This window comes from Melampsora larici-populina, assembly GCF_000204055.1.
Source record: "Melampsora larici-populina 98AG31 unplaced genomic scaffold MELLAscaffold_52, whole genome shotgun sequence".
NCBI lineage: Eukaryota > Fungi > Basidiomycota > Pucciniomycetes > Pucciniales > Melampsoraceae > Melampsora > Melampsora laricis-populina.
The window spans coordinates 331,950-347,010 of record NW_006768816.1 but is presented as its reverse complement, the minus strand read 5'-3'; the positions used below and the strand labels follow the sequence as shown (position 1 = coordinate 347,010).

The following is a 15,061-nucleotide window of genomic DNA, read 5'->3' as shown; positions in this document are numbered from 1 at the left end:
ACCTTCAAGACCTATACGTAGACGCTCAGCTCCTATCCGAGCATGTAGAATGCCTGCACCATCTCATATCCATCCAAATCGCCGAGCAGTCCGTGCATCCACGCCTCACAAAGACCCTCTATTTTGGAAGAAAATCTTTAGCATACCGACGGAATTGATCGAAATCCTCTCACCGAACGTTAAACTTCAAGCTCGATCAGTGACGAAGGGTGCCCTTCGAGAACTTATCCACCACTTTGTACCGAGTCACCGCGTACCCCGCAATATTCTCAAAGCCAAGTTGATCCGTGTATTCAGAACACAAGTGCTACGTAAATACGGCCCATTTCATGGTCTTTGAGAGCATCAGAAGATATTCAATGTCAGTAATTCAGACCAGCTTGTAAAAACGAAATGTCCATAAAGCTAACCAAATACCTCATGTTTATAATTCCCTGGGCTCCATCGGTTTAGAAAGTATGCCGATTGTCCGAGTTGATGCGTAAAGGTTCGAAACGGTTCTTTTTTTCCTTGTGCATATCTTGTGCAGATCGATACTATGTAGTGGAAGGTTCGAAGTGGTCATGCCTATGCTTTCTTTGAGGTTTTGACGCCGTCTCACCTATCCTTCACGAAATTTTGAAACACTCGTACCTATTCTTTTATTCCTTTTTTATGTCAAGATATGAAAAGGTTTCTTTATTGATGGGTTTCCGGAGACACTATGATGTAAAACTTTCCAATTGATTGTATGTATCTATGCCTGTTATTCCTTGTGTATCTCTGGGTGACGCTGGGAGTTGCCCTTTCCATTGTATCATGTGGTTATCTGAGGCTGGATAGGGATTTTTCTGGAAGATGTACCACCTTAAGTCTATGCTGTACAGACAAAGAATTACCACCGAGAAGAAAATGATACCGATAATATGTATCGTTCACGCAGCCATATCCAGGTTTAAGCGTAAGATCCGGTTTGTGCCGCTTTGAGAAGAACTTAAAACATCAACTTCCGCTTCGAACTTCGAGCATCGAGCATCGAGCTTCGAGCTTTGAACTTCAAGCTTCGAGCTTCGAGCTTCGAGCTTCGAGCGCATCCCTACAGAGAATAAGCTACTATTGATTATATAAGATAAAGATCATATATCATTCTATTCTACTGATGTATGTTGTGCTAGTTATTGGTTGGGCATCATTCTATCTTCCCCCGTTGAAGACGAAAATTTTCGTTGTCTTGGATGGGAAGAAGTAACAAAGTTGATCTATATAAGTGACTCAATGCATACACAGTAGTATTGTAACACGTTCGAAAAGAAACCTGTGCATATAGCACTATGCGTCGTGTACAATGATGTCACTGCGTTAGGCTCAATTGCCAGTGACTTGAACCTCAATGAGACTCAGCAGGTAAAAGTTTGAGGCTCGAAGGCCAGACCTCTCATATTCGAACTTGAGATTCGACGTTCGAAGAGCTCAAAACTTGGTGCATGTACAGAAAAGCCCTTGCTGTTTTTTTGAGTCGAAGAAATAAGCAAGACAGAAAAAAAAACTAGACAACACAAAATGAATTGCAATATCAAGATTATGGATTATTTTTCGGCAATTTTTGGGGTGGATTCGAGACCAAATAGGTCCTACGCAAATTGCATCGGCTGCGTTTGGATTGTGTCGCGAAGATGGCACCGAAGTTGCCTCGCAAGTGAGATTGAATCGGGCATTTAGGGGATTGAATCACGAGTTAAACACCGACATGAACTCGCAAGAATGATTGAATCGGGACAAAAGGCCCGATGTTCAGTTGCTCAGAGGGGATGCGATGCGATGATTTTATCGCACATTTGTTTGAGTCGGATGAGCGCTATACGAGTAGCTATCGGACCTCATCAGGCTGAGGTTCAGTCGCTCGTCACCAATGCAGTTTGGGATCGGAACTTAGTTTCATCGGATCTGGCAAACCATTCCTCAGTCGGACTGAGGATCCCATCGAACAACCTGGATCTGATTAGACATCGCACATCAATTCTATCGGACGCCTTGGCCCCGACTCTGCTTCGGAACACCGTCCCCGATGTGACATCGGAAAGGGCATTCCGACGTGAATTTCTTGGCGGTGCATCTACAAGGAATTCATCACAGAACCGTTTCCCGAGGAGATGCCTCAAGTAATTTACTACGACAATGCTTGCAATCTCTATGCTCACATTCGTACAAATGCTGAAGATCGGGAGACTTTTCGGAATACACTCTTGCCAGTTGACGCGTTCCACATGAAGACACACAAAGAATCCCACAAAACGTGCCGTAAGAACAATGATCCAAACATTTTCCCGGAGCTGAAGCGACCTGGAGGCGCTTGGAAATTCAATGCATCAATGGCAGAGATTGTTAATGTATGGTTTGGTTGTTTTGACTCAATGTGCCGTGGAATGCACCCAGTCAAGTACAATTTTTTCCTAGATGAGATGATACGGTTACATAATTTACGACTTTGTGAGAAGTTACAACATCGTCCCAATGTGGAATTCATAGGTAGCGTTGAGTATAAGAGTAAGCCACTGTAGCATGTAGTGGTACTATTATGAGTTAGACTACCTACTGTCTAAATTGTTATTAATCGTACTATTTTTTTTATCTTTATTAGCCATACTATGTTTGTTTATTATTGTAATTGTTCTCCTTCTCACTCAAATCTTTTTTTTGTTTGGTGCTTAACGTTTCCTATTATTCCATCTTTTAAGTCAATATAAAGATCAAATTTACTTTCCGATCACTCTTATACAACATCTTGTGCTCAATCAATCAAAACAAAGGTTCTGCATTTCGTTATAACTCTGGTGACACTTTTGAAGTGTCACCATGGTATTATTTAACGTAATTCCACTGTTGTGATCACCAATCAGTAGTAAGTAATATTTGCTTGGATTTTCCAAATATTTCTATAATTTGTGTGGTTGGTTATCACTTGTGTAACTAAATGCCGTTCATCTTCCGTAATCTCGAGGGAAAGGCTTCATACCTTGTACCACACGACTAAGTTACCTGTTCATTTTCCTGCTTGTATTAACATATCTGATCCATATTTTCTCGCCCATTTCCATCACCTCTTTTTCTTATAATCCTCATAAATCATTTACATCATAGTATTACACACTTGCTCCTTGAAATACTATCTATCTATCTCTGCAACATCTTATTTTCATATTTCTAATCCAATAGCTCCATTGATCTAACCACCTCCAAGATGCCTAGTAACTGCAACTATACTTCTGAATCTGACTTGTTGGAGCCTTCTACCGATGCAACCTCAACTCCGAACACTCCTGAACCTGTGGATGTGTATGAATCCTCCAAACCCAAAATCTCCAGCGAAGACTATGAATCAACCTCGGAAAGAGGGGTTATCACTCATGACGATGTTACCATCTTGGGCGATAGTGAACCTGAAGTCATATCTTCAGGTTTAGTCAATGTTGAACCACGTCACGACACCGACTCTTCCAAAACTGCTGAATCTGAAAACTCTGGTGACTCTGCCTCCGACGTTACTGGACCACACAACACATCATACTCTACCAATAGTGGGCCTGAATTCCCTTTGACTATGCTACGATATGACCTGAAGAAGCGCAGTGCGGCTTTTCTTTACCGCTTCACTCCTCTGGATGATGGAGACCACTTACCATTCTCACCTTACGATCCAATTGGCCTCAACAACATGAAACAATCCTTTGTTATGTATATGTGTACTACCTACAATCAATCAGTCTATAATCGAGATACATACAATTGGACTGTTCAAAATGTCGATATCGAGAGTAAAGAAATTCCTGACGCAATGGTGGCCAAGTTTCATCAAAACTGGAAACACTCTTTAACTCTTGGACGAAAAGTAGCCCTTGAGCGAGCTCAGTCCAACCTGTATGTCAATATGATGTTATCTCGATTTCAATTTGCTCTCCAAGCTCTTTGGATGTCCAAAAAGGTCCACACCGTTGAAGATATCACTACAAGAAAGATAACATTTTCTGGGCAGAAAATTAAATTATTGATACACAAAAATATTGAGAGGCCAGGAGGAGAGCAAAAAATGAATAAAAATATGCATCTTGTTCCCTGCGTTGAGAACTTCACTCTGCATATTTTTCCGTATTTTTACAGTCCATATTGATAAGTGTACTAACAATAAACCTTCACAATCATCCAATTACAACCTGTAACAAGCACTGAAATTTGGCTCATTAGTGTTTAGAGAAACTTTTGATTTCTGAAAATACTCATAACTTTTTCAATTCCGGTCCAAAACGCTCAATTTTGGGTGCATTGGTAAGCTGGAATTGTCCTCCAAATAGTTCATAATAGGACCACACAGCATGCTGGTCTGCTAAAAAAGATATCATCTTTTTTATACATTTGTACATACAGATCCATAGAATGATTGTCATACTAGCTACATAGTTTTTGATCTTATGAAAGTTCGAGAGGAAGAGTTCAGCTTTCTAATGTACTTAAAATCGAGTGTTTTGAGGCAGATTTGACAAAGTTATAGGTGTTTTCAGAAATCAAAAGTTTCTCTAAACACTAACGAGCCAAATTTCAGTGCTTGTTACAGGTTGTAATTGGATGATTATGAAGGTTTATTGTTAGTACACTTATCAATACGGACTGTAAAAATATGGAAAAATATGGAGAGTGAAGCTCTCACCGCCGGGAACAAGATGCATATTTTTATTTATTTTTTGCCCTTCTCCTGGCCTCTCAATATTTTTGTGTATCAATAATTTAATTTTCTGCCCAGAAAATATTATCTTTCGTGTAGTGTATGCATAAGAAACGTATCTTGCATCAACAAAGTCTAGGTCTCAAGGTATTGAACATTTCTTTTGATCTTTTGCTCAGCTCAGATACGAAAGCAAAAACTGAAAACCCTGTTCCAATCAGGTTCCGTACGTATGCCTACTCCAGACTATTGGAAGTGCGAGCTGTGGATGGCTTCTATGTGAGACAGCTCATTCCCCAAACAACCGATATGTACATGAATACAAGTTAACCCCCGAAAGCCACGGACCAGAGGACCCATGGCAAGACTTGATAATGGCACTCATACATTTTACACTCCATAGCACCAAGGGTTGATCATTGATTGCTCAGGCAGATTGTGACGCCAAAGGACTTTTGTCAAACTTAGTGTGTTTTTCCAGAGGGTAAGTTATTTCCTATCACAAATAGCCAAGTGATTAATTTTGTCTCATTATATATTGTTTAATATATTTACAGAGTTATCCACGCTTCAAACCCAAGAGAGGACAAGCAAAGCATAGTAAAAAGAGCTTTCATTCATTTTGAGGATCAACACGAATGCAATGAGATTTGCAGAATGTTGCACTTGGAATAGCTGATGTCAATTATCAGTCGCATCACCACATTCAATATTGATTCATGTTGTGTAGTTGGTATTTTATGAAACAATTTTTGCGTCATTCAAGATCAATATGACGTTAGATGATCCATTATACATCATCATCAAATCTCATTTAGATTGTACTTTATATTCTTCCCGTATTTTTTTGAGTATTCTGTTATGTATAAACGTTGTTTGTATTACACACTGAGCTTCTTTCCGTATGGCAACATTGATTATTCAATAACAATGAATGTTGTAACGTTATTGGTATATTACTCTGTACATCATGATTATAATTTTTTAATATTTAATTTCTTCACCGTCTCACTTTTTAGTTGTGGTCTGTTTTTTTTGATCTATATTTGGTGGTCCAGCTGTGAATTAAGCGCTTACAAACCACAGTTGGATGTGTTGACATTTTATGATGACGTTGTTCTATATCTACGAACTTGAATTGAAGCGCATTTTTTGTATGAACAATTATTTATTAATGTTCTCCATTGAACTTTAACAAATGAGTCATTTATAATCAACTAAAAGAATGTATCATTTATAGAACGTATCAATATATGTACAAAGTATCTACAGTACAGAGCTGAAATGATAATAGTAATGTGAAGTAAGACAACTACTTAGACCGCACCAACAACCAATAAGACAAGGTAAGAATTGAAACTAAGACGTGGCCAAATAAAACAAGAAAAATAACTATATCCACGTGCTACAACACACTTCATACAAAATAATATGATTGGTCCATAATTTATAAAAATTATTGAAAGGGCATGTCAAGATTTGGATACTTAAAGGTTAGGAAAGTTAGAATGGAGATATTGAAACGTAAATAACATGAATGAAAAGAAAATCATTGTCGAGCACGCTTGGAAGTTCTGTTGTCGACATCATCAAAATAATCCTTTGCTTGTTGGACCGTGTGGTCACCATGTTTTTCAACATACTCAGTCAAACGAGTGAGTCCAATTCCCTTCAGCAAAGCCCGATAAGTTGATACAGTTGATGAGGCGTATGTGTAAGAAGATTGAAATTGCTCTTCCCACGCAACTTTCATCAAAGTCTGTTTGCGCATAGATCTTTCAAAAAAAGTAACCATGGAGTGCATGGTGACACCTCGAGGCCACTGAGCACGACGGGATTTAATTGGTGAAGAGCTGCCTTCATTACCGGTGGTTGCTTTGACAACAGCGTCATTGATAAGGTTCATCGTAGCCACATCACGTTCGTCTTCTGAATCTGAGATATGTGTTGGAGATGAAGAAGAGGTGGTGTTTAGTTGTGAATGGATTGGGGTGATCGAGATGGGTGTACGCGATGGTGTTGGGGTGACTGAGAGGGATGTACGTGATTGTTGGGTGGGTGTGATCATAGGACGTATGTCCATAGCAGCCTTCTCCGATATGGGTGCAACGGAGGCCAGATGATGATCGATACCTTCACAGTTCGAAGGTTTGACGTTGGGAAGTAGAACTAGAATCTTCTTACAATCTTTTGGATACAATTCTTGCGTAGACATTTTGATGTGGACCTAAATCATTTGATTGTCAGGTATATCATGATTATAAGTGAATTAACCCAAAAACAACATACCCAGCCGTGTTCTTCATGATTCCAAACCCTAAGACCTCCCTTCCAATTTGCCCCAAGTCGTGACTCCACAAGAGATAACAACTCTTCTGACTCGTCCAGCGAAAATAAAGGCCATTTGTTAGCCTGTACATGCCACGTTTCGGAACCAAACGGGTCTTGCTATAATATACAAATGGTATGTGATCAGAGAATGTTGTTTGGTCAATGTATATGTAAGATAATTTACCTCGTTGCCGGGCCATACCACCATAGTAACTAGCTTCTTAGCTAACGCAAGTGCATCGTTTTGGATTCTCTCTTCGGCTTGTTTGTTGATCGACACGCTTCGAAACTTACTTAATTCAGTTGGGCTGAGACGGCGGGTGAAGGTACGTCCTGCTTGGGTGCTAGGTGCCAAGTCCTCTGATGGTTTGGTTGTTGGATGAGTCGATTGGTTTTCATCATTCACTGCAGTGTTTGATGAAACCCTGGAATGTGGCGTTGGAATAGCGGCAGTGATCAAAGGTGTAGGTTGTTCGGATTGTTGTCCTTCAATTCCATCGGTGACAGCTTCCCTTGTCTTCTTCCTGGCCTGAGCCTCATGCGGCAAACATGCTAGAGTACCAAGTTTGTTGCAACACTGGATTTGGAGATAAAGAAAAGTGTCAGCACTTCAGCGTATGGGATTTGATGTAAATGTAAATCACATACGTCAAAGCAGGCCTTGTGTGGGCAACCTCGGTTCATCCGGGTATTATGAGCAGTAGCAAACACCGCATTCACACCTTGGCACACTTCTTTACTTATGAGTGGTGTTGGTTGCGTTGGATGAGGATTAGGTAGAAAGGCGTCAAGCGTAAGTTGTGGATCCACCACCATTGTAGGTAGATAAGTTGGTAATTGATAGTTGTTAATAAGGTGGTTTGGAAGTTCAAAATCTTGATGTCGTCTGTTGTGGGCAAGCAGGTCGTGATTATAGCTGGCCTTGTTATAGTACCGATAATACTTTTGGTCAAAGTTGCACTAATTATATTTTCAATTGGTTCAGCTGTGATTGCTGTAGCGCTTAATGAACTCCGCGGAAATGATACTCACCCTTGTTCCAATTAGGTGTTTGAGGTGTTGGGCCTTTGGTTCCCAATATATTGTGGTGTGCGGTCCGTATCTCCGGCATAGCATTGAGGTACAGCGAACACCTGTGCTTATGCCCCCAATGGGGGGGGTAAGGAAGCAGTTGATGTGGGTTAAGTGGTGTGAAACTGATGCTTTTACGTGCTTTATTACAGATGTTTGAATGTGTCATGGTAAGTTGTCTCTAAGAAAGATGGTGTTGATAGTATTGATACGAATGATTGATCAAACCAATGAGTCCTTCTCTTAAATGCAATCTAATACTCACAACGGTAATCCCGAGTGTTTAGCTTTTATTGATCAGCGGTCACAGTGCGCTGATCATCATTTTATCCTTCTCTTTCTTTGGTTTGTCATCAGTGTTTGTGCGAGGTTTTGATCCTCCCATTCTGGTGCAGATTTCTGGGTCTGGGGCGTATGTACACCATGACCGTATAGCGCAGGTCAAATGACAATGCTTTGGCCTGTTAGATAGACGATTGATATCTACGATCGATCAATATCCATTATCTATCAAGGTTACTTTTGGAATCTTTATCATATGATTGATTGATACCTACGAAAGCCATAATTAGATTTTGCCGCTTCCGTACATGGAGTAAGGGCATTACCAATGACTGATTATCTCACGATCTTTTTGGGAATTGGTAAATGGATGCTTGTGACCGGAAGAGGCATGCTGCGGTGACTGCGCAGTATATTTACAAATGATAATCTGTCCGGGCGGCGGGCGGGAATTGGGAATCACAACTTTGCTTATGCTCACGGCACTGCCAGCATAGATGCCTCGGGTTGAGAAATCCGAGGCATCATCGGAGGCAAATCCTTGGACAAACCTTGTCCGAGGTTTTTGCCCGAGGTATTTTTTTGCCCTGAGAATTACCTCGGATCAAAACCTCGGGAAGCTTCTGTCCGAGGTTTTGCATCCGAGGATACCTCGGATTACAAAATCCGAGGTAAATACAGCCGTTCCAAGAAAGGTTGACAACTTTTTTTTGGAGAAAGTTGTCTCCGCAGCGGCTAAAACCAAAGACAAAACTTGATTACAGGTTTATTATTTCCTGTATTCTTCCAATTAGCGGAGAGACAAAATCAAGTGAGGGACAAAACCCGGGTTTTGCACATTTATGGTTCTCAAACCTATGCAAAAATTTGTGCAAGTTTTGAGCAACTTCTGTGCAAGACATGAATAGAACTTGCACGGAACTTGCACGGAACTTGCACGTCGGTCTCGCACGGTTTTCGTACCAGTTGGAACAAGATAGCTGGGGTTGTCAAAAAATTTAATGCGCAAGATTGGTGCAAGAAATCTTGCACGGATCTTGCACGTCGGTCTTGCACATTTCTTGCACAGGTTTGAGAACCATAATTGGCGAGATTTCCAAAAAAATCAATCTTTGTTGGAACAGCTGTATGTTGGTGGTGCGGGGTTTGAGGTTTGTCCTCCACCCTCCTCTCTCGTCCATCGTACCTCTCTCGTCCATCGTACTGTCAGGGTTCTCCCGATGGCCTCTCGTTCTCAAGTCTCTCGCCAACGGCCCGAGGCTCGAGCGCCTCGGGCCGTTGGCGAGGGACTTAGTTAAGTTTGAGCCAGGCCAGGCCGTAACAGATTCTCCCTCCTCTAATACCGTTTTTGAGGTGAAAATCTCCTGAGTCAGACCATCACATGAAACTTGAGCCCAACTTTAGGATGATGGTATAGTCGCCTATCAAAAAAACCTAGCATTATGGATTGTTATTGTCGAAACGGCATGAGGGTGTTACAACTTGGATTTACTCGAAGCATATCAGCTAGCGTCCGACATTGGTGATAATTATAATAGTGAATTAGACTGCCGACTCTCTCCCTTACAATTTGAGGGATATAGTCTCACCTTAGGGGTAGTGCGAACACCGCGGTAGTGCCCACAGCTTGACGCGTCTCATCATCAATGACCACACGCCAGGAACAGGTATAAATACTGCTGACAGAGGGATGACTATGTATACTCCATTCACACCACTCAGCTTCTTTTGCTTACTTCATCATTCTCAATCAATAACACTCTCTAAACAGACACTCTTTTGAAAACCAAACCATCAATCAATTTTGCTTGAGTCATCAAACTACTTCAACGTAAACCTCATAATCTCCCCAAACAAACCTCTTCAAGATGAAAATGAGATTCCTCTTAGCTTGCTTTTTATCACTTTCACCTATCCTCGTGATGGGTTATCTAGGGGACGCAACACCATCAGCTGAGAGGCTCATTGTTGAGCTGACGACGTACCCCACCAGATTCCAGGACACGCGTCGTTTCCATGGAAAACCATCCGCAGTTATCGGTTGGATAAATCTCGGTTGTAAAGGTTCGGGAGAGGGTATGTGTGACCAACTCATCAACGAGTCAACACCCGTCTAATACAAATTCTTGTACTCTATTGCGTTCGATCACAGATTGGGAGGCTGTAATAAAAGCCTATAAAAACGATCCTAGAGTCCGTGGCATAACGATAACTCCTATTAAGTTAGCGAAATGGGTTCACGATGATGCACAAGTGGAATATGACTAACCAGAAACATCATAATGAGTCCGTACTACATATATATCTACAACTCTTCGGTCATCCAGCCAATCGTTTGAAACAGAAATGAAGATTTTACAAGATATCTATTATTTAAATTCATAAACTTTTATATCAATCAAATCAAGTTGAACCATCACTTTTCTTACCTTACGTGCAGTCTTCACATGTAATTCCCAATTCACTACTGATTTGAACTCAATAATTAATTATTGCTAAAGGGCTTTGGTGAGGATAAAGGCCAAGCCAGAGATTCAGATCTCGGGGACAATCAGTCCACCTATCAGCGCTATGATCAAGAATGCATTTGATCATGCATCCAAGTTGATCATTTGGAGAAGAGCTTATCATCATCCTACGGAGTTGAGCTTCATAAGTACCACTCATCAAATCCAGTCATACTGAGTCAGCTTTGTGTTTGGTAAGAGTTTAAAACATACGTAACATAGCAAGCAATCTTGATGAAGTGGAGCCCATCAACCTAGAGTTAACGTGAGCCGTCATGCGCGCCAGCCGTGTCATCCAACTTTCGGAGATCGTTCCCCATGCAGGCGGGGTTGAGTGCCTGCTTCTTGAAATGCGCGATGAGGAGCGATGTCACCAGAGATGTTACATAGTTTAACATCTTTTGAATAACTCCCCCTTGACCCCCCTACAAATCATGAAGAAAACTTGGGATCAGCGCGGTCGCCGGCTGGATTGTTAAGTGCGTGACTTTGATCATTCATGGGTTTCTGATCTTTGATTTTGGCGAGGTCTGTATGGGTTTATAAATAAGGGGTATCATTCCAGCTACATTGGATTTTGGATTCCACCCTCAAACACTTTTTGAAGTCACCGCTATTCAATGATGGTAAGCCAATCTAATATGCATGTACCACAACAAACTAACGTTCATTCATCTGCTTTGACAATAATCATTCTAGTCCAACTATGTAGTTTGATCCATCCAACGGCACCACTTATCATTGAGAGCTTTTTGAATTTCATAAATCATTCTCCTACCCCTTTTCATGCGGTATCAAACGCTATAAAGTGAATAGAATCAGCTGGATTTGAATGGTCAAAAGAAAAGGACGATTGGACTTCACGATTGAGAAAAGGTGGAAAATATTATGTAACATGGTGATCGAATCTATTGTTCATCTCAATTGGGTAGTTTGTACTGATCGTGTTTGATTCTTTCGATGGTCCAGGAATCAAAGCTCTATCATTTGAGTACCGGAATTTGAAGAAAGCAAACGTTATCGGCTTGATTGAAATAGGTCATTTGATCCTAATTCTGTGTACTCGATTTGTCCACTCTTTCGGATATTTCAGTTGCTTTTGCCATAGATGGAGCGTAGGTTGGAAATGGGTTAGCTATGTAGTAGGATGTCACACTGATTCGTCAGTAGATATTCCTCGGAGTAATGCAAGTTTTCTTATCATACCTTGTTTGGAGTGGGATTTTAAACTGTCAGATCTTCTCTGTCTTCAGGCCTTGTTTTACAATCCGACCCGCATCCAGAAGGACTAAATTAGGATATTCAAGTAGGTGTAGAGACGTAAGCAGTGGTTTTATGAATAAACCCCATAAACTCTGCTTTGGATCTTATTTTAGAAAAATCACTGATGACTCTGCATCGTATGGCCAATGAAGAAATCGGATCAGTCTCCAATCATGGTGCCGAGTCGGATTTATTGGAAGCAATCTTGACTCGCATCTCTAGTGCATTTGCTGAAACCCCTTCTCCGGCATTGACTGAAAGGACAGGGGTTCGTCCCGATTTTGATAGATTCTTCCTTTTGAACTTCACTGGTGCAATTCCGGGTGGTTTGGTTGATTTTATTTGCTAATTTATCTCTTTGATCCTCTAGACATACTATTCATCCATATTTTCCTGAGAAACATGAAGAGAATCACCGCCCGTCTATTAATAAAGGTCCCGCCATTAAAACAAAATGCTAAACAGAAATATGCCAGGTCAGCGTGCAAGCCATCTTTTTCACATTTGTTATTCTAAGAAAGTTGAAGCCTTCATTAAAACCATCTTTTTCGATCTTTAGCGCAGTAGTGACCACTTGTCTTACGTCAAATTGCTACACTTGCCGAAGTAAGCGCATACAATAATCATTTGAGACTGAAGATTGAGAATCTGAGTGAAACGGGAGTTTGTTTCAGGTTCCATTACAAGAGTACGAAGTTAGAAACGACATGGCGTGTGGCAAGTCGATTTCAACTCCTTTTTAATGATCTAAAAGGTTATTCAATATCTTATTATCTCATTGTCAACAGGTTCTACGATTGGTGATCGAATTTTGGATCATGAAGCTGTCTTCCGACACGGATCCAATGTCGACGTTTCATCCCAGGTCCACTGGTATCTAAGATTGGTTTACGTACCGTAGATATTGGTTGTCCACAGTGTAAGTTATTTTGACCTCATGAAGGCGGATAGTCAGAACAAAAGATTGGTTTATATTTAGCTGGCGTTGAATTTGTTTGGATGGGTAAGTATCTATGCACTCTATCAGAGAACAAGCTAGTTGCCTTGATATGATTTATCTTGTGGAACTCTTTAAGACTTTTTCCAAAAACTTTGAAAAAGTTGATGTGACACTTTCAACTGGTGAGTGAAGGGTTCATGAATTTGGTATGTATTCTTCCTACTTTGTTTAGGTCTTTTTAGGTATCTTTTCTATATCCATTTCTTGCTAGCACTGAATCTTTGTCGACTAATCTGTGCCTATGGTTCAAAGCATCCTACACTCCTTTTAGCTGATAAGAAGATTGTGAGATATAGTGGGAACCATCAAGAGCCACTTGATCAGATAGTTTTTCAAAAAAAATGCCAAAGTTACAAATATCACTCAATTCAAAAATCAAGATATTTTTGGGGTCCTCTTGGTCAAGGCTATTCAAAAATATCCTAGAAGACCACCTTTCAAAGTTCTTTTTTTGATTTTTGACGGTCAAGGGTGCAACAGATGAAAATCAGATTGTTTGTTGTAATTACAAATCAACTGGTCTGTGGCTTCTTGCCTGGTGATGGTTCCCATTATAGATAGAGCTCTTGTGGTGAAATCAGAATTGGAGACAGAAAGGTAATGTTCTTACAGTCTAATGGCATTGGTCATGGTCTGTGTTCTGATACTGACATGTATTACATCCAAATTGATATTAAAGAATTTGCTTCTATGCAGGGGGTCATGGCTCACTATGGATGTATGATACATGGAGATTTGATGCATATGGATAAATTAAAGGTATGTTAGTTCTGGCCCAGCCTGCAGTGAATTCAACTAACATATAGTTGGATTTTTTGAAGATGTTGATATCTTCATGATTTAATAGATACACAAACCTACAGAAGCTTTGATGATGAGGCATTTCAATGGGTTTTGAAGGATTCAGGAAACCAGTGTAACATAATGATTGGTGAAGAAGGAATTTGTGATACAACAGGCTGGTTTTATTGTGTTTGTGTTTGTGTTTGAATCTTTTTTGTGTCCAGCCCTATCTATCCTGCTTTGGTGTTGGGAGCTTTATCAGAGAAGTTAGGTATCATTCCAAGATGATGTCTTATTCACCGTGCCCGCTGGTAGGGCCCCCAGCGGCGGGGGCCTTCTGATTTGCCAATTTGTTTTGTCTTTGTTTTGACTTTGTTTCAAACTGCTCACAACGGTGTAGGCACCAACAATTCTGAACCTTAGCATCTTGAGCTTCCTAAAGACTGTGTCACTATTTAGCTTCATCAGTGGTCGGGATTCCTCAGTTACTTATGTACCTCAACATCCACATGACCCCCTTTCTTTGTTGAGAAAAAGAGTGTTTTGGCAGATTGGACGACAAATCTCAAGACCGTGATAGAGAGTGTAGTCACCGACATCGTGAGCATAGTGAGAGGGACAATGATAGCGTATGTATACATCTCTACTTGACTATCTGTCTCATTTGCTTACCTGCAAACATCTTGTCACAGGGTAAGAGCAAACGGTCAGAGTGTCATGAGTGCATCATGACCTTATCATGTTTTATCAAGTTCTACTGAGAAACCGACTGGATGTTTCCTCTTGACCACTATTACTGCTCCCCAAACACCCCATTGATTGATCTCCCGGTTGCCTTTTACTCAATCTCACTTCTCAATTCAATCATAAATTGTATGTTACCCTCTTGTCAGTGCGAGTGCTGTCAGATGAGCACACTGTGGCTGATTTTATCTACTGATGTCTTTAAAAACACACTCAAAGGCTCCAAATAGAGTATAAAGGGTTTGAATACATATAAAATCTTTCAATATGATCACAAAATCCACTTGTAGACTGTCAGATGAGCAGGCTACAGTCAATGTCAGATATCAATTGATATCATCAGTAGGACAAAATCTACGAGCTCAATTGTCAGGCTGGGGAGAATGA

At 40.6% G+C, this 15,061-nt stretch overlaps 5 protein-coding genes across 5 annotated transcripts; 4 read left to right on the top strand and 1 right to left on the bottom strand.

Moving 5' to 3' along the window:
- Positions 1-3,217: 3,217 nt before the first annotated feature.
- MELLADRAFT_67321 (uncharacterized protein) lies at positions 3,218-3,747 on the top strand (the record flags this gene model as incomplete). The annotated part of the gene is made up of 2 exons (XM_007415635.1): positions 3,218-3,711; positions 3,741-3,747. The coding sequence occupies 2 exons, from the start codon at positions 3,218-3,220 to the stop codon at positions 3,745-3,747; spliced, it is 501 nt and encodes a 166-aa protein (XP_007415697.1).
- A 2,495-nt stretch (positions 3,748-6,242) lies between these two features.
- On the bottom strand, positions 6,243-8,140 carry MELLADRAFT_111292 (uncharacterized protein; the record flags this gene model as incomplete). The annotated part of the gene is made up of 5 exons (XM_007415569.1): positions 6,243-6,920; positions 6,983-7,141; positions 7,209-7,601; positions 7,673-7,984; positions 8,057-8,140. The coding sequence occupies 5 exons, from the start codon at positions 8,138-8,140 to the stop codon at positions 6,243-6,245; spliced, it is 1,626 nt and encodes a 541-aa protein (XP_007415631.1).
- Positions 8,141-10,245: 2,105 nt separating this feature from the next.
- On the top strand, positions 10,246-11,062 carry MELLADRAFT_111291 (uncharacterized protein; the record flags this gene model as incomplete). The annotated part of the gene is made up of 3 exons (XM_007415636.1): positions 10,246-10,453; positions 10,530-10,599; positions 10,879-11,062. The coding sequence occupies 3 exons, from the start codon at positions 10,246-10,248 to the stop codon at positions 11,060-11,062; spliced, it is 462 nt and encodes a 153-aa protein (XP_007415698.1).
- A 97-nt stretch (positions 11,063-11,159) lies between these two features.
- MELLADRAFT_92762 (uncharacterized protein) lies at positions 11,160-11,363 on the top strand (the record flags this gene model as incomplete). The annotated part of the gene is made up of 2 exons (XM_007415637.1): positions 11,160-11,273; positions 11,325-11,363. 2 exons carry the CDS (start codon positions 11,160-11,162, stop codon positions 11,361-11,363), a joined length of 153 nt encoding a protein of 50 aa, XP_007415699.1.
- A 162-nt stretch (positions 11,364-11,525) lies between these two features.
- On the top strand, positions 11,526-15,061 carry MELLADRAFT_111290 (uncharacterized protein; the record flags this gene model as incomplete). The annotated part of the gene is made up of 12 exons (XM_007415638.1): positions 11,526-11,692; positions 11,978-12,046; positions 12,138-12,190; positions 12,261-12,415; positions 12,583-12,623; positions 12,707-12,753; positions 12,936-13,012; positions 13,049-13,066; positions 13,099-13,150; positions 13,827-13,906; positions 14,468-14,559; positions 14,965-15,061. The coding sequence occupies 12 exons, from the start codon at positions 11,526-11,528 to the stop codon at positions 15,059-15,061; spliced, it is 948 nt and encodes a 315-aa protein (XP_007415700.1).